Here is a 21,792-nt window from a genome sequence, read left to right as displayed (position 1 = left end):
ACATTGATTCTATATCTTCTTTCCAAGCCTATCCTCTACAGCAACTTTCATGTCTCCGCCAGTAGGCATGCTGATGCTTTGCCCTCTTCTTCTCCTCGCTTCAACTTCTTCTTTGATTTCACTAACAGCCTCGTCGATGTCTCCTGCTGGATCACTTGGCAAGCCCATTAGTGGATGCTCGATCTTTTCTTTCGGTTGCAGCGCGTTTTGATTCCTCATCCTCAGCTTTTTGATAAGCCACGGCTTAGTGGGGGAGGCAAAGAAGGCCATCGACACAGCCGCTCCGAGGATGGTATATAAATAGACGCGGATCCAGACGAGGAGGGAGTCCGGAAGGGTGAGGAGAACGAACGGCACCGTGGTAAAGCAAAAGGCCGTTTGAGTAGCAAGATAGGAGAGGACATCGTAATATATCTTGTATGGCGTCGGACGTTGCCCGTCAGGAGTGAGAAAGAATGGCCGAATGTGGCGCCGAAAATCTAGGTACAGGGTTAGCAGACCGTGAAAGCTCATGGTTGACGAAAGGACAGATCAAGCAGGTATCCATGGCGGCCAGAAGCATGAAACTTGAGAAATAGATGATAACCATGGATAGAATGTGCATGGCGCTGGCTCCGAAACTTACTTTTAGCAATCGTCTGCAGAAACGCCGCCAGAATGAATGTTAGGTAGTATCCTGGGTAGAAGCCGTGCCAGAAAGCGCTGGTTACGAATGTGGCCAGACTGGCTCGAAAACCCGGCTTTTTCCCTTTGGGAGTCACCCTCAGATACATATAATTTCGTAGCCAGTGATTGGTGTTCATGTTCCAGTTTTCGAGGTAGGCGCGCGAGTTTTGTGCTGACTCGATCCCCCAAGGGTTCACATTCTGTAAACGATTCCAGTCTACTTTGTTCGTTTTTGGGTTCACGCCGTTGTAGCCCAAACCCGAGAGAATGCATGCGCCTTCGGTAAGATACCACACACCGTAGTATTTCATGCGAGTGGAGAAGCCTAGCATCTCCAAAATCCAGACCCGTCTCAAGAAGCCATACTTCATGTACTGGTCTCCAAGGACAAGATTGCTATTGTACCAACCAGCAAACTTGAGGAACAAGAGGATCCACACGAGCCCAATCACCGCTTTGATGGTAGCTGGAGTACTACTGCTAGGGATCTTTCGCTTCTTGTGTGTTTTCGGTGCTGCTGATGGATCTGTCCCTGCTGGTATCTCAAACATGGTAGTTTCAATCCATCGTCGATAGTCGACAAAATCGAACGAAGGACCGGCGAATAGGGAGGGAAAGAAGAGCTTGATTTGATTAGAGATATACCCATATTCCCTTGCACAGAAGTTGTGAACGTACGACATAGCCAGCGAAGTCGAGGAGATTTGGAAGCTGAGGTAGGGCTCTTTCGAGCTGAAAGTCTGCAAGATCGTTCTGCGGCAGCCGGCCATCTTGTACATTCCAGCAAAAGGCCGTGAGCTATTCGTGGTAAGTATTTGGCATACTAAGCATTTTGTAAGGCACTCCAGGGCCCACCTTCATGGCCAGCACCATTTGCGCCCCTAATTCTGCGGTGAGCAGGATTCAGTCCTAGGTGTCATCCTCGCAAACGTACCAGTGATGTCAACTTTGTCAGGCGCATTGGCAAATTGACGATAAATATGGTTGACCGACATATGGCCCATAACGAATACAAATCCTATCCATGGCATGAAAGGACCATCCACGTACGAAGCAATAAGGTATGCCCCAGCTGAACTTATGAATAGCGTGCGGATTCCAGACCAGAGATCGAATAGCCCGACTAGGTAGAACAGCGAGACCCTAGGCACTTGTCAGAGACAGTGAGGATAAGTGGACACTCTGGCGTACGCAATGATAAAGGAGTTCTTCTGGTAGGGTTTTGCATCTGGTATACGCTTGAGGACTCCAGCAAGTGGATAGGAGAGGAGGAAGGAGGTGATGAGCTTCACTGCAATCATTTAGCCAACAGGAACTGTGAATTTAAGAAGGCAGCATATGGCAATATTCTCACGTTCATCGACTGAAGCCCCCGTTGCAGAGCTAGCATACTGGAACGCTGTTCTGCCATTAGCCTACTACCTCTATCTATAGAAGACTTGGACAGCAACTCACGAAGGTTGATATACGGCAACATTTTGGGCAGCGCAGAGGAAAAAGATAAAAGGCGGAGGAGTTGTCTGCCTCATCTGAGGAGGTGCACATAAGATTATGGTCTGTTCAAGGAGTCACACAAATGATTGTATCAAAATTGGCAGAGTCCCATAACAAGCTACCCCAGTGACCCCACGAGCGGCCCTCGGAAAAAAAGGTCGACGCGCCAAGCCTTAGCGGCGCAGCAGGATGCAGGGGTTTCAAGTGCCGTAGCGCGGACAGGTGTGCCGCAAGCCGGCAACTGCAAGGCATCCCAATTCCCCAAGCACCCAAGCTGGAAAGCTCGATGGCGCAAATTCCTCCTCACGCTCTCTCAGCGACGATTTCATCACAGCACTCAGCATCTACTTGCAGGCTATAGCGGACAAATAGCTTAAGCCCAGTAGCCCAATGACTTTGAACCCACCGCTCCTTTCTTCCACCATCCACTGCGACCATGGACGTAGTCTCAGCAGTCTCAGGCTATATTTCAAAGATGGTGTCAGCTGGGGACATGGCTTTGGCATCTTCGTCCGCCAAGATGAAGATTCTCTTGCTCGACAGTGAGACAGTGCGAGTCGAGGGCTATAGATGTTTGACGGATTTGGGCTGACATCCTTACAGATCTCCTTTGTCTCCACCGCCATAACCCAATCTGCCCTACTCAACCACCAAGTATATCTTGTCGAGTAGGTTCTCTAAGCAGTGGTTAAGAGCTCTGGCTAACAAATCTCCAAAGTCGCCTTGATAATGCTTCTCGAGAGAAGATGCGTCATCTGCGCTGCATATGCTTCGTTCGGCCGTCGCCGGACTCAATACAACACTTGATTGACGAATTTCGGGATCCAAAGTACGGCGAATACGCAATATGTAAGGACATCAATATTCAGAGCGACTCTCCCTAGAATCTGACGTTGTTCTGCAGACTTTAGCAACGTTATCCGCAAATCTTCTTTGGAGAGACTAGCCGAAGCAGACAACAACGAAGTAGTCAAGGCTGTTCAAGAATACTTTGCGGACTACATCGTTGTGAATCCCGACCTACTCAATCTTGATCTCGGTTTTCCAAAGCAGCGCATCTGGGGCAATAGTCCCGACATTTGGAACCCCGATTCACTCCAAAGATGTACTGAGGGAGTGATAGCCCTCCTGTTATCATTAAAGAAGAAGCCATTGATACGGTACGAGAAGAACAGCTTGATGGCAAAGAAGCTAGCCACGGAAGTGAGATATCAGATGACGCAGGAAGAGCAAATCTTCGACTTCAGGAAAACAGACACCCCTCCAATATTGCTCATACTGGACCGGAGAGACGACCCTATTACCCCTCTCTTGACCCAGTGGACATATCAAGCTATGGTACACGAACTACTCGGAATATACAATGGCAAAATTGACTTGAGTGACGTGCCGGACGTCCGACCAGAACTCAAAGAAATAGTACTGTCGCAAGACCAGGATCCCTTCTTCAAGAAAAACATGTACCTCAACTTTGGGGACCTTGGTGGAAACATTAAAGAGTATGTGGAACAGTACCAGTCGAAGACGAAAAGCAATGCTGCAATTGAGTCTATTGCGGACATGAAGAGATTCGTTGAGGATTTTCCCGAGTTCAGGAAATTGTCTGGTAACGTCAGTAAACATGTGACATTGGTTGGAGAGCTTAGCAGGCGTGTTGGAGCGGACGGCTTGCTGGATGTAAGCGAGCTGGAGCAAAGTCTTGCTTGCAATGATAGTCATGCGAACGACGTCAAGGTGGCCCATTAACTCTTTCCCACCAAGTGTCACCCTTGACTGACAATCTTTCAGAGCGTACAACGGCTTATCTCATCACCACAAATCCCCACGGACAGCAAGCTTCGCCTTGTAGCGTTATACTCCCTTCGCTACGAGAAGCATCCGTCAAATGCCCTACCGATGCTACTAGATCTCCTCACTGCTGCTGGCAATGTTCCCGTACGCCGAGTGGATTTGGTATCGAGATTGCTTGCATACCATCATTCTCTTCAACCGGCTCCCACCGCTGGAGGTTTCTCGGATCTGTTTGAATCTTCCTCGATCTTTTCTGGAGCTCGCGATAGATTCAAAGGGCTCAAAGGAGTTGAAAATGTCTACACCCAACATTCCCCCCGCTTAGAAGCAACATTACAGAACATGATCAAAGCCCGGCTGAAAGAGCAGCAATACCCCTTCGTAGAGGGTGGAGGAACAACGAGAGACAAGCCACAAGATATTATAGTCTTCATCGTTGGAGGAGCAACGTACGAAGAGGCCAAGATGGTGGCACAGGTCAATGCTAGTTCACCCGGCGTGAGGGTTGTCCTCGGTGCTACGAGCATCCATAATAGTACAACATTTCTTGAAGAAGTTGAGGATGCTGTCTCCAGCTGGCCAGATGCTGGGCTTTCATCGGCAGCGGCGAGACTAAAGAGGGAAGCGGGTCGAAGGTAGCATTGAATTGATATCTGACGCAATAAGAATTTCCAAACAATGGAACATGTGCAGCTTGACGAGATTTCATGCACACTTGGTCTCTGATGCGGCTCTTCTTCATTCATTAAGCTCCATTCCCTTGATCCTGTCGCCATACTCATCTCCATACAGCGCCATCCAATCGTCTTTAGACAGATAAGCCAAGATGTCATAATCACTCGCGGCGGTCATTGATTCGTCCCTCTCCGTATGGTTTCTTCCCCTTGTGACTTGCCGAACACCAGCCTTCTCCAAGTCGCTATAGAGGCGCTGCTTACTGCTGACATGAATTTCTTTGGCGTACAAAGATGTTTGAATACGAGACGCTGAGCTCGCAGGGAATCGAGAGCGAGGGCATCAATTGCCCGAGAGCTTCCTAGGACGAAGATTCCCAGCAGCAGTTGCCACAAGGAACCTAGAGGTGTACTGAAGTTCGAAATAATTGGGTTCTGGGGCGAGAGGGTCTGAGAATGCGGTTCGGGGAACTTGTGGTGGCGCAGGTGAAGAGGGATTTTCGGTCGATGTGAGTTCCAGAGATGAAGAACATGTATTGGTAAAGAGACGGATTGCTTGAAGCACTGGTGCTGGGAGTGTCGCATGTACGAGATTTTGTCAAAGATGATTCTTAATACTTCTGAACTATAACAGAAAGCTGTTCTATATCCGTAGTGGTTAATACTAATTTTGGCCGATGTTGATATTTTGTACGGCAAGGTCATCTGGAGTATGGCCTATGATTAGAATGCATAGGAGAGTCTGTTTGCTTTAGCTACAAAATTTGCTGGGAGCAAGCAGATTGTTGAGGAAGAAGCGAGTTGTGTACGCGGAGGCCCAGTTGAGTGTAGCGGCACCAACGGTACCTCGAAAAGTTTAAAGGTTAAATACTGGGTTGTCATTTCTCGCCCTTTTCATTCTTCTGTCGCTTCAACGAATTGTCGCCTTCTATGATGAGCGCTCCATTTCGACCCATGGCGCTCCTGCGCTGGGGTCACAGTCCCCGTGTGCGGTCAATGCTCATGTCGTCCACACGGGACTTTGCCACCATCAGCGAACGTACCAGGTACGCCGTATGATCTGGCTGCACTTCACACCCGCTTCGCAACGTGATACTGATCTCCTCTAGTACATACGATGTAGTAGTCATAGGAGGTGGTCATGCTGGTACGGAAGCATCCGCCGCCGCAGCTCGATCAGGCGCACGAACGGCCCTGGTGACTCCGTCCTTGTCAAACTTGGGTGTCTGCTCCTGCAATCCTTCATTTGGTGGTATTGGAAAGGGTACGATGATACGCGAGATTGACGCATTGGATGGACTATGCGGCCGTATTGTCGACAAGGCAGGGGTTCACTTCAGAGTCCTCAACAGAAAAAAGGGCCCGGCTGTCTGGGGACCGAGGGCACAAATTGATCGAGAGATCTACAAGAGAGAGATGAAGGCGGAGATACTGGCCACGCCGGGCTTGGGTGTCTTGGAGGGAAAGGTGGCGGACATTGTGACTGCGCCATCTGCGGATGGCGCTAACCAGAGGATCGTGGGCGTCAGGCTCGAATCTGGTGACGTGCTCGATTGCCAGAAAGTTGTCATCACGACAGGCACTTTTCTTGGAGGAGAGATTCATATCGGTCTGGAAGTGTTCCCCAGTGGACGGATGGGCGAGGCAGCTACGTTTGGGCTCAGCAAATCTTTGCGAGACGCAGGGTTCCAATTGGGCAGACTGAAAACAGGCACCCCCCCTCGACTCGACAAAAAAACCATAGACTTCTCCCGACTGGATGTTCAGCCTGGCGAGGATCCCCCTGTACCATTCTCATACCTCAATGATGCAGTCACCGTTCAAGATCAACTCCATTGTTACGGAACACAGACTAACACGGCGACTCACAAGATCATTCAAGACAACCTGGACCAGAGTATCCATATACGAGAAACTGTTAAGGGACCCCGATATTGCCCATCTCTTGAGTCAAAAGTCATCCGGTTTGGGAACAGAGATAGTCACAAGATATGGCTCGAGCCCGAAGGATTTGATACTGATGTTATATATCCCAATGGTATCTCTATGACTGTACCTGCGGCTGCACAGGATGCAATGCTGCACACCATAATTGGCCTCGAAGACGTCAAGATGCTACAACCAGGCTACGGGGTCGAGTACGACTATGTTGATCCTCGTAACCTTCGATCAACCCTTGAGACAAAGTTGATCTCCGGTCTTTACTTGGCCGGTCAAATTAACGGTACTACCGGCTACGAAGAGGCGGCTTCTCAAGGCATCATTGCGGGCATCAATGCTGGCCTTGCATCACAGGGCAAGGCTCAAATGACCATGGGCCGAGGCGATGGCTACATTGGAATCATGATCGATGACCTCATTACTAAGGGCGTTAGTGAGCCTTACCGCATGTTTACATCTCGGAGCGAGTATCGAATGAGTGCTCGCGCTGATAATGCTGATTTGCGGCTTACTGCTAAAGGACGGATTGCCGGAGTCGTTGGCGATGAACGATGGGATCATTTCTCTACTCTCGCCGCGGAAATGCAAGAAATGCAGACAGTGCTTCAAAATATTCGTATGAGCTCATCTGCGTGGGCCGCGAAAGGGTTCCAAGTCCATCAAAACGCAACAGCACGCTCAGCCTCTGAGCTCTTACGCGTCAATGGGGTTACCGTCGATTCTCTAGTACCGCACGTGCCTCAGATTGCGTCTTATTCTCCAAGTGTTCGGGCTCGTGTGGGTATTGAAAGTGTGTATGCGCCTTACGTCGAGCAGCAGAAGACAGCAATCAGGGTTCTGGAGAGAGATGAGCAGCTAAAGTTGCCAATTGACTTGGAATACTCGAAAATACATGGTCTTAGCACGGAAGAGCTACGCGCGCTCGAGATTGCGAGGCCTGAGAGTGTGGGTTTGGCCAGAAGATGTGAGGGAGTTACGCCTGCAGGCGCCTTGAGGCTGCTAGCTTTCGTCAGAGGAGTTAAAAAACAAGACCGACAAAGAGTAGTCTTTGAAGAGGTGCAATTAAGGAAGCAACAACATGCTGGCCTGTGAGAAGAATGATTTGCGGCAACTCTCCCGAACAAACTGCATGAACCACAGGTCCACGCCGCTTAATTTGGCCTACAGCCGGGTCTACCTCTTTCAATGTTCCGTTGAGCATTGATAGCTACGTACAGGCTGTTCTCCAATTGGATATCGAAAGAGGTTCAGCGGGTTCCCGGAGAATAGTGATCTCTTCGCTCTGGCTTGGGCGGATGGCGCGGTGGTGGAGCACGGATACTAAGAAATCAATGTGACTGTCTTTTCAATATTTGCTAATACTTCGTGTCATGACTCCAGTCGAGGGTCCATTAGCCCAGGGATGTGTGGACGAGTAGGATCTCTCTACCTAGGCACACCTAGACATGTTTCGAAGGATGTACGGGAAATACCCTATGCATCAATCTTGGAGGAAGGGGGAATATGTATATACCCGTGCGGCCGAGAAGTCCATGTTTGATTCTTCCAAACTTTTAAGCGGTCCGGCACGGATATAGCTACCAATCAAAGTATTCATGCGTGATTGATGGTTGCATGACCGAGGTTGATTGGATCGTCGGTGGGTGGTCTACTTCCGTACCAAGAGGATGCCTATAGAGTACCTATCATGGTTAAAGTACTTACTCTATGTACTGTACGGAGTACATACAGTACGGCCGTACGAGTAGCTTCATGCACCCCGCAGCGCTTGTCGCAAGCATCCGATGGGGCGCTATTGCCTTCGGGCCGCTTTCAATTTTGCCGCTCCTCTTAAATGCATTCAGCGTCTCCATTATTACTGTCATTTAAAGTAAAGTAAAGTAATTGATCACGAATGATACTTTTAAGCCTAGGTACTTTATTTGATATCCATTATGTAAGGCGCCACAGCTCCTGCACTCTCCCGCCGATATGGTCCGACTTAGTCTCTTAAAGTACTTTAGACTCCGTTGGAAGGTCAAATATTGGAGAAGACATGGTTTTTCTATTAATCATACATCGCCTCCGATTGGTCAGTCGACATGTTGTTGGACTTTGGATTCTTACTGACCTTTTCCTCAATCTGGTGGTGGAGCTCCGAAACTTACATAGGCATAGTGGCTGAGATGGTGGTGGAAAATGGAACGGAAGAATTGAATCTACGCCATGCCTTTGCCCGCGCCCCGTGAGCAAGATAGAAAAGACTTGCGCTTTCATTTTTGCTGATGAAATGATATTATCATTAAACTCAACTACTCGTCTCTGTCACCACCCGCTCCACATATATTGGGCATATCCTTCAGCGTGCATCTCACTTTCACAATTACCCATTATTCATTACCCATTCTCCCTCTTGCATTTCCCATACACGCGCTCCACTCTTTCACTTGGGTCCATGCTTTGACCTTCTGCAGGGGAGATTCTCCCCAGATTTCCTTACGATGGAGGCAAGAAAGCCCAAGTATTCCCTCTTTCCAGCCCCTCCCCTCTCCAAACCCCTCTCTTCAACTCCAGACCTTCCTCCTGCACCGCAAGAATCGTTGACCTTGAATCCCGAAGACCCCACAACGCGTCAAGAGCGCTCCCCTCCACCACCGGCCGAACCACTGCCTTCAAAAACCCATGACCCGCCGAATTCTCCAGAGCCGTCCCATCCAAACCACCAAGTTGCTCCACGTCCTCAAGAACAGCCACCTCCCGAGCCAGACTCCCCAATATCTCCAAGCGAAATGACGACATCTTCATTTTCCACCACTTCAGCATCCTCCCTGAAACCCGCACCCCTATCCCTACCTGCGCCCCCCCAGCAACCGAGGAACCGCCATAGAAGAGCTTTCGTTCGTCATGGTCTCGGTGGTGCAGGGAATTATCACAAACGACCAGACTCATCACCCAACTCCGACTATTCTGGATTTCTTTCTTCCCTGTTGGGGACTTTCAGTAATAAGAAGAGAAAGACGCGACAGTATCCCGAGAGTGACTCAACAGGGTGCTCGCAGTATAGCGACCAGGCTCTGCCACTTGGGGCGGCGGAGGTCTTGAAGCGGAAGATATTGGGGCAGGCTTCCGCTGGGAAAAGCAGTACGAGCAGGGATCGGAATTGAAGTCTTGCACTATTTCCGGCAAGGATCTAAGTGGTACACATGTGAGAAGTCATCGGAGCTGAAAACTTGTACTTTCTTCAGAGGGTGATCCATTGGCATTGTACAAAAAGACGTGGAGTCGTTATACAAAAGTGGTTGTAATGACCCCCGGAACATAGTCCGGTCGGGGAAAAGCGATCCGTTTGCTTTTATGCGTGGGATATTGATTCCGGCAGTCTCGTCTGCGGTCTGCATTCTCATGGCCATTTCATTTGTTATTCCATGGTCTGTGGTATTTAGGATCGGGGTTTGTCTTGAAGCACGATCTTTTTCACGTTTCGAGGTACAATCCCCGGGGAGGTATTCGTTCCCTCCGCACTTCACGCCGGCAATTGCCCATCCGGCCTCAAGCCTCTTCTCTCCTTCCACTTCTGTTCTATTCCCCAATAATATACTCGCATCCCTCGTCACTCATCCAAACCTCGTGTACCCTGCCGGCCTCAACATCTACTCTAGAGCCCACGCCAAACGTCTCTTTGGTCGGCGTCTCATCTTTGGGATACGTAATTGTAAGTGTACCTCGGCGGATTAGATGGGTCGTAAGGCAGTGATGGGAGTGGGGAGGGTAATGTGCGTTTCTGCGCCAGTGCTTATCAGCTATGATTTCAGGGAGGGGGGAAAGATGAGAGTTGATGAGAAAAGGAATAGAGAAGCATACGGGCCATCAGCCCATGAAAAGACGTGAGAGAAGCCCCAGGATCGTACCTGGGCTTCGGATTCTTTGCGAGAGGGAGGCGCCATCGTGGGGGTGGGAGGTGTGATCGATAGTTATCCACCAAAAAGGTGAAATTAGCGGGGGCAACTTTCGGTCCAAGTTGTACGCCCTCTGACCCTCTGAAAGTGATCTTTCTCAACAACAGGGATAGGAAATACTTCGAACGGCGAGAAGAAAATCTAAGAAGGAAAAAGGTGAAAAAGTACAAAAGTATGACCCGTATGAATAAATAGGTTTTTTACAAGATGATTTATTGCAATGACGGGGACTCGAACCCCGACCTCGAGCATGGGAAGCTCGAATTCTACCCTTGAACTATCATTGCATATTGAAAATGGTGTTTATTTGTCTATATATTTTCTTCTTACCCTGGGTTTGATCTCGCACATCCTTCGAAGTCCTGAAGGCGCAGCGGAGCCACTTATCCCCAATATCACTTGTTTGAGATATTGTGGATGTTGGAATTTATAGCTTCATGATCCCATTCTAAGACGCCATATCACATGCAAAACCTCCTGAACTCGCTCAGATCACAAATGCACTTTCCCAATTTCCCGTAATCAGAACGCCCTGGCTATGCCACTTCACAGTCCTTGCACCTTCCTATAGCTCGGCGGCTTCAGCGTCCTCCTCAGTACTTTTATACAGTACGGCGGTATGAGACTGATGGCAGATATCGCCGCCACCCTCCATGCAAATCCCCAACTCCAAACATAACCTAAATCAAAGTATCCACCCAAGAAGGGCACGCTTCCCACATATATAGCGGCAGTGCCCACTATACTCACGGCCATGATCCAGTGCCACGTGACTATTTCGAAGGCCACCATGATCAATTCATTGATGACTAGTACCGTAAAGCTTACGCTGACCATCCGGTGCGAGTCCAAATTGACGAGGATTTGGCTGAGCCCCTGGATTATGCCACCTTGATAGATGCTGACCGCCACCCAGACGAAGAAGGTACGGTAGCTCAGACTGCTGCCCGTGGTGAGCTCTTTGTACAATTCCGGATAGAGATTGGCTAGCCCTTCGTCAACGTCTTTGTCGAGCACTAAACTGAACACAGGAGCCATCGTATACACAGTTGCGTAGCCAACAAGCAGCCAGTCGCGATACAGAGCGTGCGGTTGGAGCTGGGTTGCAATACTGTAGAACGTCTGGCAGACTGAGATGATTAGACCGCGGTGGATGACGAATTGTGCGAGCTTGGCCGATCGTTTATAGGAATTGCGGCCATGCCAAACGAGAAGCTTAGTGAGGTGGTGAAAGGTGGTTATAGAAAAGTCCGCTGCGAGAGAAGCTTGTCTCCCTTCTTTGCCCACGATACCAACACCAACATCAGCAGCTTGAATCATTGAGACATCGTTACCTCCGTCGCCGATACAAAGAACTCTCTTTCGAGTGAATTGTCGAATGAGACTGGCAATGTCAGCTTTTTGGGTCGGAGAGCAACGACAAGCGATAACGGCCGGCAGGAGAACGGCGACGGAGATGAAGTCATGACGATGGTAAGTCAGGAAATAAGACAATGACTCGCCGTCGATAAGAAGGGCCGTGGTTTCAGGTTTGGAGCGAAGAAGGGATAGGGAATCAAGTGCAGCAGTGGAGCCAGAAGCAGTTGAAAGGTGAGTGATGGTATGAATAAATTGAGTTCGTGAAACGAGCTTTGCAGAAACGGCGACACATCGGGCAGTCTCTACTTTGTCGCCCGTCAACATCCAGATCTTGATACCAGCGTTTCTGAGGAGCTCGAGGGAGGACTTGACGTCCTTCTGGAGCTTGTCTTCAACACCGGTGACGCCAAGGAGCTCCAGGTTATGCTCGAGATAGTCTTTCACAATTTTTGCCATGCTCGAATCCCGGTTTTGTAGAGACACTGAAGCCTGCTTGTATCGCATTGAAAACTCGTTGTACTGCTGCATTGACAGCTTCCTCCTTCCAACGACCAAAGTACGAAGGCCTTCTCGAGCCATATTTGCCGTCTCTTCGTCTAGCCAGTCATTTGCAGCGACGATCGAGGTCATAACCGTATCAGCGCCTTTCTGGTAGAACCAGACTTCTGCCGGACTTTCTACTGAGGAAACGGCAGACTCCGCCCCTTGAGAGAATTGCAGAATTATGCCCATGCGCTTTCCGGCTGATGTGAACGGAAAGACCTCGAGAATCTTGACTCGAACCACAACTCGAGAGGTATCAACAGACTGAAGAGTGATAGTGTGTCGGTCCCGATGCATGAGTCGAAGCCCTACATTCTCCGCCCATCGGACGATTGCGATCTCGTCTGGCGACGAAGCTTGGTAAGTGGTAACACTCTGGCCTTCATGGTCTTCCGTAGATGGTGTAACATTGTGACAAAGTGCAAGCGCCAAGACAAGATCTCGAACCCGGGAGCCAATTTCTCGTCGTGTCCTTGTCGTCGAAGCCCCTGCGGAAGTAGAAGCGTATGTAGACGAAGGTGTGACCAAAGACGCTGCTTGTGTAGCATCGTTTGTTACACCTGTTGAGAATCCCTGGCGAATATAGGTCCGGACTTCATCCATGGCTTCGTTAGCGTATGAGACCGTGCCAACATGAATCTTCTTGAGATCCATCTCGTTCTGTGTGAGAGTACCTGTTTTGTCGCTCAGAAGATACTCGATTCGTCCAAGTTCCTCAGGAATCGTGCTTGTCCTGACTACTGTTCCAGGCATGTCTTGGTCCCGTTCAATGAAACGGGCGTATACTGATTTGCCCATGTCCAGGTTGACTCGAAGACTGATGGGAACAATAGTCGAGAAGAGAATGAGAAACCTTGTTACAGCTACATACCATTGCTGGCCTGGACGGCCTTCGATGCCTCTGATTGCAACGAGAGCGATGGAAAGTGTCAGAGTCAGGGCGCACAGTATCTTGGTGAGATTGTTGATCTCATATTCTAGGAGACCTGCTTTTGATCGTGACGGAGACGTTGACAGAGCTTGCCGCGTTTGTGCACCCGTGTATACCACTACTGCTAGAACAGTGGCATTAGATGCAAGTACCGTATTAGCCCAAGCCGTATTATCTATCGTCAATGGTGCCGTCTTGACAGTGATTTCGGAGTCGTTCACACTTCTTTTGGCTACCCATTGTGCCTTTTGTGGGCGGTACTGAACTGTACCAACGAAATCGTTGACTTCTTTAGAGGGCTTCCCAGCCACAATCTTCAGTCGCGTAAAGTCGCGTGGATCCAGAGACTGTGTCAGAGGTGAAGCAAGACGTAGCTTCCAATCAGTCTCACCGTCAAGCTGATCTGTCCGGATGAAAGTCTCGCCAACTCCACCGGCATCGGCAGAGGGTGTGGAGGCGTCAAGAGAGGTTGACTGGTTTGAATGCTTCCCTGCATTCAAAGTCCTGGCAATGGGAGGCTCTTCGAGAGGTTCTACAAGGGGGCCGGTTTCCTCGGACGACACCAGTGAAGCAGCTGGGATCGAAGGGACGGTGATCGACGATTCAGTGGTATAGCTTTTGAGTATGACAAGGTCCGCGGGTACTCTTTGGTCCTTTCCAAGCTTCAAAATGTCTCCAACTTTAAGGTCTCGGGATTTGATGTCAATTTCATCGACCTCACTATTCGATATGACATTCTGGCTCTCTTCTCCAAGGTTCTCTTCTTCCTCCTCGATGGCGTCAAGACGAGAACCTTTGGAAACACCGCGGGCCCAATTCTTGTTAGACGGAAGCCTCGAGCGGCGCTTGCGTTTTCCTTTGAACCCTGCTGTTTCTGAACTATCTCGTAGTCTAAGCACGGTGTATTCTTCCTTGTTCGCTTCAGCGTCCCTTCTTCTGCGCGCGATATCATCCAACGCCTCTTTACCCAGTGTAACTGCAAGAACAAACGCCAATGGTGCAACATATGTTGAAAGATATCCAATTCGCAAAGGGGGTATAGCTTGAGACAGAGCGACCATGAGGAAATACATATTAAAGAAGAAAGAGAATTCGTTATACAACGTTCGGGGCAGGAAACTCCAGGCCGTGTATTTAGCGTTTGATACAGCATTTGGCGGAAATTTTGGTGGGGGATATTGCCCTATGCTGATATTGCGTGACGTTCCGCCAGCTTGCGTTGCGCCTATCTGTTCAGTAGGAGTGCTCTCGAGATCGGGCTGACCAGATGCAAAGCTGGGCAACCGTAAGTGAGAGGACAAGAAGCCTCGGCGCCCTTCAGTCGTATAAGCTTTCGACACCGGTCGACCATTTGGTTGGAGAAGAGGAGCATCGTCGTCGACAACACCTAGGCTTCCAGTGGAGTCTCCGTGATCGTTACTATCGTGTAGTAAACCCTGAAGATCTTCTTCATCACCAGACACATCAATGCCATGCTTTTGGCGACCAAATCCGCGCGCTCGCCCAACCCGCAGATTTCTTAGAGGTATCTGACTCTCCGCCCGCTGATGCACCTTATATGGATCAGTGTAGATACCGGATCCATGTTCGGCAGTGGCGTGGTCTAGCTCCTGCAAATCAATTTCAATATCTGAGTCTGATTCATCGCTGAGTGGGTCTGGAGCATTGGGCTGATGGTACTGATGGGGTCTCGACATGGTTTCATGTATGCCGTTAACTTGGCCTGAATGGCAGTTGTCACTTGGGTCGAGACCGGGACTCAGATTATCAAAAGAAAGTGGTTTCTAGAACTTGGCATAAGACGGATCATTCTCGGCATCATGTCAGTACCAATACCACAGAGTAGCGGAGTTCGATTAGATAGATCACACACAGAGCTCTCGAAACCACTCCTCTGGTGCTCTAGGCCACTTCTTCTCCGAAAAGCCGAGGTTAATCCGGCACGCTAGCATCTGTCTTCATGGACCATTGGACTTGAGCTTGGATTGGATTTCCAAGATAATCTCATCTTTGCTGCTTGTGCATGGCTGACGTGTTTCCGGGAAGGTTAATATGTACGTTGCATCTCTCCCACGTCAAGGAGAGTCTTTCCTGCTTTGTTGACTCGCCGATGACCCAGAACCTGACAACTGACGGATCCCAGTGTCCTATGTCTACATGCACTCTAGAGAATGATGGATGTGGCGCCGTCGGCCCAAAACCACGAAAATGCACCTGGTTCCTGGCATCCTGCGATGAGGCCCAATTCACATCAACTGGACGAGGCAAATGGGGAGCAGACGGATCAAAGTCCTCCAACGCCATTGCCTTCTGCGGACAACAAGTATGAAGGGGAACCGTTGGATAAGCCACCTGGCGGTTTGAAAGATACCGGACAACCAGAGGATGAAGTGCTTCTACCTGTCGAAGAGGATGACCAGAATACCACAAGCGTGGACAGGACGGCTCAATCAGACATTCGGGTTGACCGTGATCCAAATGACCTGCCAGATGATGTGGATGGGCAAACAGAGTACGCTGAGAAGCAAAAAGCTGGCCTTTCTGAGGGAGCGCTGGGCAACCTCTGGGAAGGTGCAGGAGCTGGCACCAGCTTGTCAGACTCTCACTCTCAATTTGGACCATCCGGAGACAGTCTATCGCACGACTTGTGGCAAGAAGGCAATGGTGCTCAAACAGAATTGGCAACACTCACAGGATTTGCCACGGAGCCAACTGATATTGGGAATGCTCTAGGAGGCAAAGAAGAGATGGCCAAGGCTTGGGACTCGGAGCCTAGCTATGCAGAAGACCTCAGACCAGGCGAAATCAGTCGGACCAATTCATTTCCGCGAGTGCCACCCTTACGGCAGACCGAAATCATCCCATCGCATTCTCTGTCGCATTCGCAAGCAGAGGATATTATGGAAGCCGATAACAGTGCGGAGTCAATCGATCGTCAATCTTCGTTGGACACCTTAACTGCCTCGACTCCGAATGCTGGCACCCTGCTGCGGCCTTTCGATTCAACTGGAGACGAGGATGAGAGCTTTTTCGCCAATCCAAACGCTGTCCACGCGGTCGATCCAATTGTGCAGGCCGACGAACAGTCCAGATTCGAAGAGGGTCTACCGCTGATGCCATCACATTCACCCAAGCATTCTGCTATGAAAGGTTCAACTCGTAGTCCGGATGCACGAAGATACAGTAATGCTGAAGGCGACGACGATAACGACTTCTTCGACAAAACGTCTCTATCACCGTCAGACGAGACATCATCATTCAGGCCGCAAGCCTTGGATCGCAAGTCTACAATACAAGTTCTTGACTCATTACATTACGCGCCCCACAGCGCCACTCATGGAGAACCCCAGAGCACTGAAGAAAGGCTATCGTTGGCTAATTTGACAGGTGGAGGGATTGCGGTCTCTGCGACCACGGTCAAGTCTCAAATTTTTGCCGAACAGCAGATGGATACTACCGAGGCACAGCCAAAGGACGAAGATCTTGCAGAATTGTGGAAGGCTGCTTTGGGTGATGATGACCTCCTTGAAGACAATGAGGAACCCCTGGATCCATCCTCGTTCTTTGAAGATGATGGCGAGGGTTTCCTCGAAGGCAGTGAAAACCAGACAGAAACCCGGATGCAAGCAATACCATCACCCCCAACTCTTGAGCCGGTTCATGGTTCAGATGGTAGGCTGCAGGGGTTTGGCCAGATCAGTACTAGACACTCTTCATCACGTGACAAGTATCTGCCAGTCTCAACTTCTCAATCTTTCACGGTCTCCCCCACGTATGGTTCCGGTCTTAGCAACGGTGCACCGGCCCATCAACCGTCGCGCATAACATCCGACCTTAATCACTCGGTCCCTGCACCGAACGGATTTGCAGACACAAATAGGGAGCATACTTATGCTGCTCAGACGTCTTCTTCAAGACCTCAAATGCCGCCTTCAACGCAGAGCTTTGCAGATAAGTCCAAGGGCGGTTATACATCGCCATACGACCTCCCCATGGATGTAAATCGCCCAAAGAAGCGCACTCCTTACCAGCAGTTGCGTCCGAACTCTGATGCTCAAGTCGCAGCGGCTCGACCTCCGCCGCCAAGAAGTAGCAGCATGTTCACCGGCGCACTGCCACCCCTTCATGCTGAACCCCCAGTCCCGCGTCTCCCCAGCGTAGTGTCATCTGTACCCACAGGTAACGGTTTGCCTCCGCTCAAAGCTTCGCCTAGCATGGGTACCTTTTTCGAAGAATTGCCCTCCAGTAAACCTCGTCCATCAAGTAGCATGGGCCGAGTAGCACATCCGAGTTCTCAGCCAAGTCCACCTCCAACGATGTCACTTCAGCGTGATCCCCCGCGGCAAGTCTCAATGACAAAACAGCCATCTTCAGGGATTTCCAGCTCCTCCCAACAATATCAGCTTCTGCCACCTGAAAGGATGAGCCCTTATGCAAACGTCTCGCAGTCAGAGCCTGTAAGCCAAATTCTGCCAGTAGTCAACGCGAGATACTCTCCTGCTCCGTTACAGCAATCGAACGTTCCGCCGCCTCGGAATCGATATGCTGCATCACCATCACTTGTTGGTCGTCCAGTCCCTTCACAAAACTTGTCTTTCCAACCTCGTACTTCAAGCCCGCTTGCACAGAATAGCGCGTTGCCGCAAGGCAACCATCGAACATCCGTTTCTGACCCTTCGTTGCACCGGCCAATGTCGAGCGGAAGACAAGCCGTATTAGCCCAAGACTCAGTGTCTCTAAGCTCTGACCCGAGCCACCAGAATGCCAGCATCAAGGAACCGAACGCAAAGCAGAATGAGAGCACTGGCAGGCTCGAGAACAACTCACAACTCAGAGACCTGCCTCCGCCTTTGGCCCCTACCCACTATGCACCTCTCAGCAATTTTCCTTCGGACTCATCCTATGTTATTAACACACCAGACGCCGATCGTACGTCGTCGGATGGGTCTGCATCCTTTCAACAGCCTCAAAAATCGCCAACGAATGCCTCTGGAACTTCTGCTCGTGGGCCATCACCTCGAAGATCCCAATCGCAGTCACCAGGCACTGGCAAGTACAACCCAGAGCTGCCTCAAAGCATGCAAAATCAATATCAGCGGCCAGCCTCTGTCAACAACCACGTGTCATTACCATCTGCAGAGAGTAGACCGATACCGAATCAAATGCGACCACGCGAAAGGACCTTTTCCAAGGATCTTACTTACATCAAACCGTCTGATGGTCGGGAAACGGACCATCTCGAGCGCTGGAAAGGATGCCCAATCATTTCTTTTGGTTTTGGTGGTACAATTGTAACAAGCTTTCCGAAGCAGGTTCCTCGCTACGCGGCAGGCCAAAACACACCGATGATCAAGTGTAGCCCTGGGGAGGTTAAAATCTTAGATGGCAAGATTCTTCCTCTCGATGAAGATGTTGCGACCTTTCCCGGGCCTCTGAGGTCCAAAAGCAAAAAAAAGGACGTCCTGGACTGGCTGCAAAGACGAATTGCTCACCTAGAAAGCAGCGGGGCCGGCCAAATCAGAAGCGCAACTCTCCCAGATCCAAGAAAGCGTCATGAGGAAAAGATGTTGTTGTGGAAAATTGTGCGAGTTGTGGTTGAGCATGATGGTGCGGTCGATGGCAACGCTTCCGCCGAAAATGCCATCAGACCAATACTTTCTCCAGAACTGACGGTGGGAGACACTGCGTCCCTTCCTCCCCGATATATCAATTCACCACTTCTGGGCATCTCACGGAACAGTGGCTCTCGTATTATTCCGGATCCCGTGAAGCCAGAGACGATGGAAGGTCTGCGCAAGCTCCTATTGCACGGCGAGCGAGAGAAAGCCGTCTGGCATGCTGTTGACAATCGATTATGGGCTCATGCAATGTTACTAGCCTCTACGCTGGAAAAAAATGTGTGGAAACAAGTATCCCAAGAGTTTGTGCGCCAGGAAGTCAAGACCTCTGGAGACAACACCGAGTCACTAGCTGCGCTCTATCAAATCTTCGCTGGGAATTGGGATGAGAGTATGGACGAGCTTGTGCCACCATCTGCTCGCGCTGGTCTTCAGATGGTAAGTAAGACTGCCACCACTGGACCTACGAAGAATGCACTCGATGGCTTGGACCGGTGGCGAGAAACCTTGACATTGATTCTGAGCAATCGCAGCGTTGATGATGGAAGAGCTTTGGTGTCACTGGGACAGTTACTTGCCGGCTATGGGAGAACTGAAGCAGCGCACATCTGTTATATCTTCGCCAAGTCGCCTGGACTCTTCGGCGGACCTGATGATTCCCAAGTGAGCATTGCTCTTCTCGGGGCCGACCATTTGCAGCGGCCCTTCGACTATGGCAGAGATTTGGACAGCATACTCCTTACAGAAGTCTACGACTTTGCCCGTACAGTGCTTGCACCGTCTTCTGCTGCGACGGTATCACCGCACCTACAGTCATATAAGCTATATCATGCGATGATCTTAGCTGAGAATGGGTACAAATCAGAAGCACAACAATATTGTGAGGTTATCACGAGCGCACTGAATTCGACCACCAAGCGATCACCGTACTACCATAGTCTCTTGTTTGGAGCCTTAGAATGCCTAGTGGATAGGCTTCGTCAAGCACCACGAGATAGTTCTGGATCATGGATATCGAAACCCAGCATCGATAAAGTTTCAGGTTCTATATGGGCGAAGTTCAATCAATACGTGGCTGGGGACGAAAGCGATGCTGCATCCACAGGATCTGGCAAAGCACTCGAACAAGATGTAGGGCCATTCGCGAGAGTTGCTGGCGACTCGCCCAACCTTAGTCGGACTCCATCTTCAAGCGACATGTACACCACTTATGCTCCAGGGATTGGAGTCAGCCCACCAGCCCATATAGGCAATCTTTCGAATTCTCGATATGCGCCAGCTGGTCCTTATATCCCCCGGCCTTCTCTAGAACAATCGGGTAATTCTTCACAGGATCATCAAAGATCAACACAGGCACAGAACGACTCTCTTCGACCAGGGTTTGCCCCACAGCAATACCAATCTAGACCTGTGTCATCTACTGGCTCTTACCCTGAGTCGTATAAACCATCATCTCAGCCATCGAGCTATCCTCCACGTACTGAAAGCTATCTACCAACACCGCCTTCACAGCCGGAGCACATGCGTATCGCTCCGCCCGAAGATCCGTTATTGTCTCTCTACCAACAAGATTCTTATCGGCCGACTCCGCCTTTGAAGCCGGAGCCATCTCGCGAACAGTTTCAGTCCCTACTCCAATCTGAATCGGCTGGGGATTATCAGCCGTCTTCGACGACTTATGAACCTCCATCATACACATACGAGCCCCCTTCGACGAGCGGCTATGAGCCACCGCCTATAGACAGCTACAATCCGCCCGTGTACGACCCTTATGTTCCACAGGCTGGAGATTCCCCAGTTGAAGAAAACCCAAAGAAAAAATCTTCCATGGACGATAACGATGGCGATGACTTCAATGCGCGGGCAGCTGCTCTTCGGAAAGAAGAGAAGGCGCGAAAGGATGGAGAGGCTGACGAGGCCTTCAGAAGAGCCGCCGAAGCGGATGGTATGTATCAACATACCTTCGTCTTCTAGTTCATCTAGCTAACCCTGACACAGCGCAGAAGGACAAGGCGCCCAAGCTTAAGAGCAAAAAGTCTGGATGGTTCGGTGGCTGGCTCGGCAGCAAGAAAGAGGGCGATGCTACTGAAGCCCACGGCACGCCCAATGCACCTATCAAAGCTAAGCTCGGCGAACAAAACTCCTTTTACTACGATTCCGAAAAGAAGAGATGGATCAACAAGAAGGACCCTGATGGAACCGCTGCAGCCGCCCCTGCACCACCACCACCCAAAGGTCCGCCTTCCAGAGTGGTCAGCGCAGCTGGACCTCCTCGGCCGAGTAGTACCGCACCTCCAGCAGTGCCTCCACTTCCCACGGCGATGGCTACTCCGCCTATCAATGTCACTAGGCCGATGACTTCGAATCCGCTATTATCTAACCCTGCATCTCAGTATCCGTCACGAAGTCCGTCGCCGGCCGTGAACGCCCCAACCACTACTGAGGAGGCATCAACCGACCCAAGCGCGGCATCAATGCTCTCGGCTACAGGTCCATTGTCCGGACCGCCTTCGGCTCCCCCATCAAGACCAGCGACGGGAATGAGCGGTGCGAGTAGTATTGATGATTTGATTGGAGTACCGCAGGCCAGGAAGGGCGGAACGGTCAGGAAGGGGAAGAAAGGCAGGGGGTATGTCGATGTAATGGCGAAATAGAGGGCGGAAGACGTTCTGAGCTTGGCTCCACCAAGTGGCAGGAGTAAATGGGCGACGCGTCGTCATTGATGGCTGCTATCCGCTGGAGTATATTATTCGTGGGCAACGGAGTTATGTGGAGTAAGTACCATGTTCTTCAATGTACTTTGCGGGCATCTAAACCCACGGCATTAGGATGCCGTTTGA

General features: G+C 50.4%; 6 protein-coding genes and 1 non-coding gene across 7 annotated transcripts; 3 read left to right on the top strand and 4 right to left on the bottom strand.

Annotated features, from left to right (window-relative positions):
- Window positions 1-9: 9 nt before the first annotated feature.
- Window positions 10-2,143, bottom strand: HO133_000269 (uncharacterized protein; the record flags this gene model as incomplete). Its single annotated transcript, XM_037291208.1, has 8 exons — window positions 10-479; window positions 626-1,289; window positions 1,345-1,464; window positions 1,522-1,547; window positions 1,601-1,809; window positions 1,858-1,957; window positions 2,021-2,065; window positions 2,122-2,143. 8 exons carry the CDS (start codon window positions 2,141-2,143, stop codon window positions 10-12), a joined length of 1,656 nt encoding a protein of 551 aa, XP_037152643.1.
- Window positions 2,144-2,596: 453 nt separating this feature from the next.
- Window positions 2,597-4,590, top strand: HO133_000268 (uncharacterized protein; the record flags this gene model as incomplete). Its single annotated transcript, XM_037291207.1, has 5 exons — window positions 2,597-2,710; window positions 2,764-2,828; window positions 2,879-3,009; window positions 3,065-3,894; window positions 3,949-4,590. The coding sequence occupies 5 exons, from the start codon at window positions 2,597-2,599 to the stop codon at window positions 4,588-4,590; spliced, it is 1,782 nt and encodes a 593-aa protein (XP_037152642.1).
- A 1,031-nt stretch (window positions 4,591-5,621) lies between these two features.
- HO133_000267 (uncharacterized protein) lies at window positions 5,622-7,658 on the top strand (the record flags this gene model as incomplete). The annotated part of the gene is made up of 2 exons (XM_037291206.1): window positions 5,622-5,671; window positions 5,735-7,658. The coding sequence occupies 2 exons, from the start codon at window positions 5,622-5,624 to the stop codon at window positions 7,656-7,658; spliced, it is 1,974 nt and encodes a 657-aa protein (XP_037152641.1).
- Window positions 7,659-10,124: 2,466 nt separating this feature from the next.
- HO133_000266 (uncharacterized protein) lies at window positions 10,125-10,489 on the bottom strand (the record flags this gene model as incomplete). Its single annotated transcript, XM_037291205.1, has 2 exons — window positions 10,125-10,326; window positions 10,407-10,489. 2 exons carry the CDS (start codon window positions 10,487-10,489, stop codon window positions 10,125-10,127), a joined length of 285 nt encoding a protein of 94 aa, XP_037152640.1.
- Window positions 10,490-10,717: 228 nt separating this feature from the next.
- HO133_000265 lies at window positions 10,718-10,788 on the bottom strand. The gene has a single exon. It is a non-coding gene; the product is annotated as a tRNA-Gly (tRNA).
- Window positions 10,789-11,047: 259 nt separating this feature from the next.
- On the bottom strand, window positions 11,048-15,031 carry HO133_000264 (uncharacterized protein; the record flags this gene model as incomplete). Its single annotated transcript, XM_037291204.1, has 1 exon — window positions 11,048-15,031. One exon carries the CDS (start codon window positions 15,029-15,031, stop codon window positions 11,048-11,050), a length of 3,984 nt encoding a protein of 1,327 aa, XP_037152639.1.
- A 477-nt stretch (window positions 15,032-15,508) lies between these two features.
- HO133_000263 (uncharacterized protein) lies at window positions 15,509-21,606 on the top strand (the record flags this gene model as incomplete). Its single annotated transcript, XM_037291203.1, has 2 exons — window positions 15,509-20,897; window positions 20,951-21,606. The coding sequence occupies 2 exons, from the start codon at window positions 15,509-15,511 to the stop codon at window positions 21,604-21,606; spliced, it is 6,045 nt and encodes a 2,014-aa protein (XP_037152638.1).
- Between the last annotated feature and the right edge of the window lie 186 nt (window positions 21,607-21,792).

Source organism: Letharia lupina (assembly GCF_014066315.1).
Source record: "Letharia lupina isolate WasteWater1 chromosome Unknown contig_10, whole genome shotgun sequence".
Lineage (NCBI taxonomy): Eukaryota > Fungi > Ascomycota > Lecanoromycetes > Lecanorales > Parmeliaceae > Letharia > Letharia lupina.
Note: the sequence above shows the minus strand (reverse complement) of the source record. Positions and strands in the feature narration are given on the sequence as shown.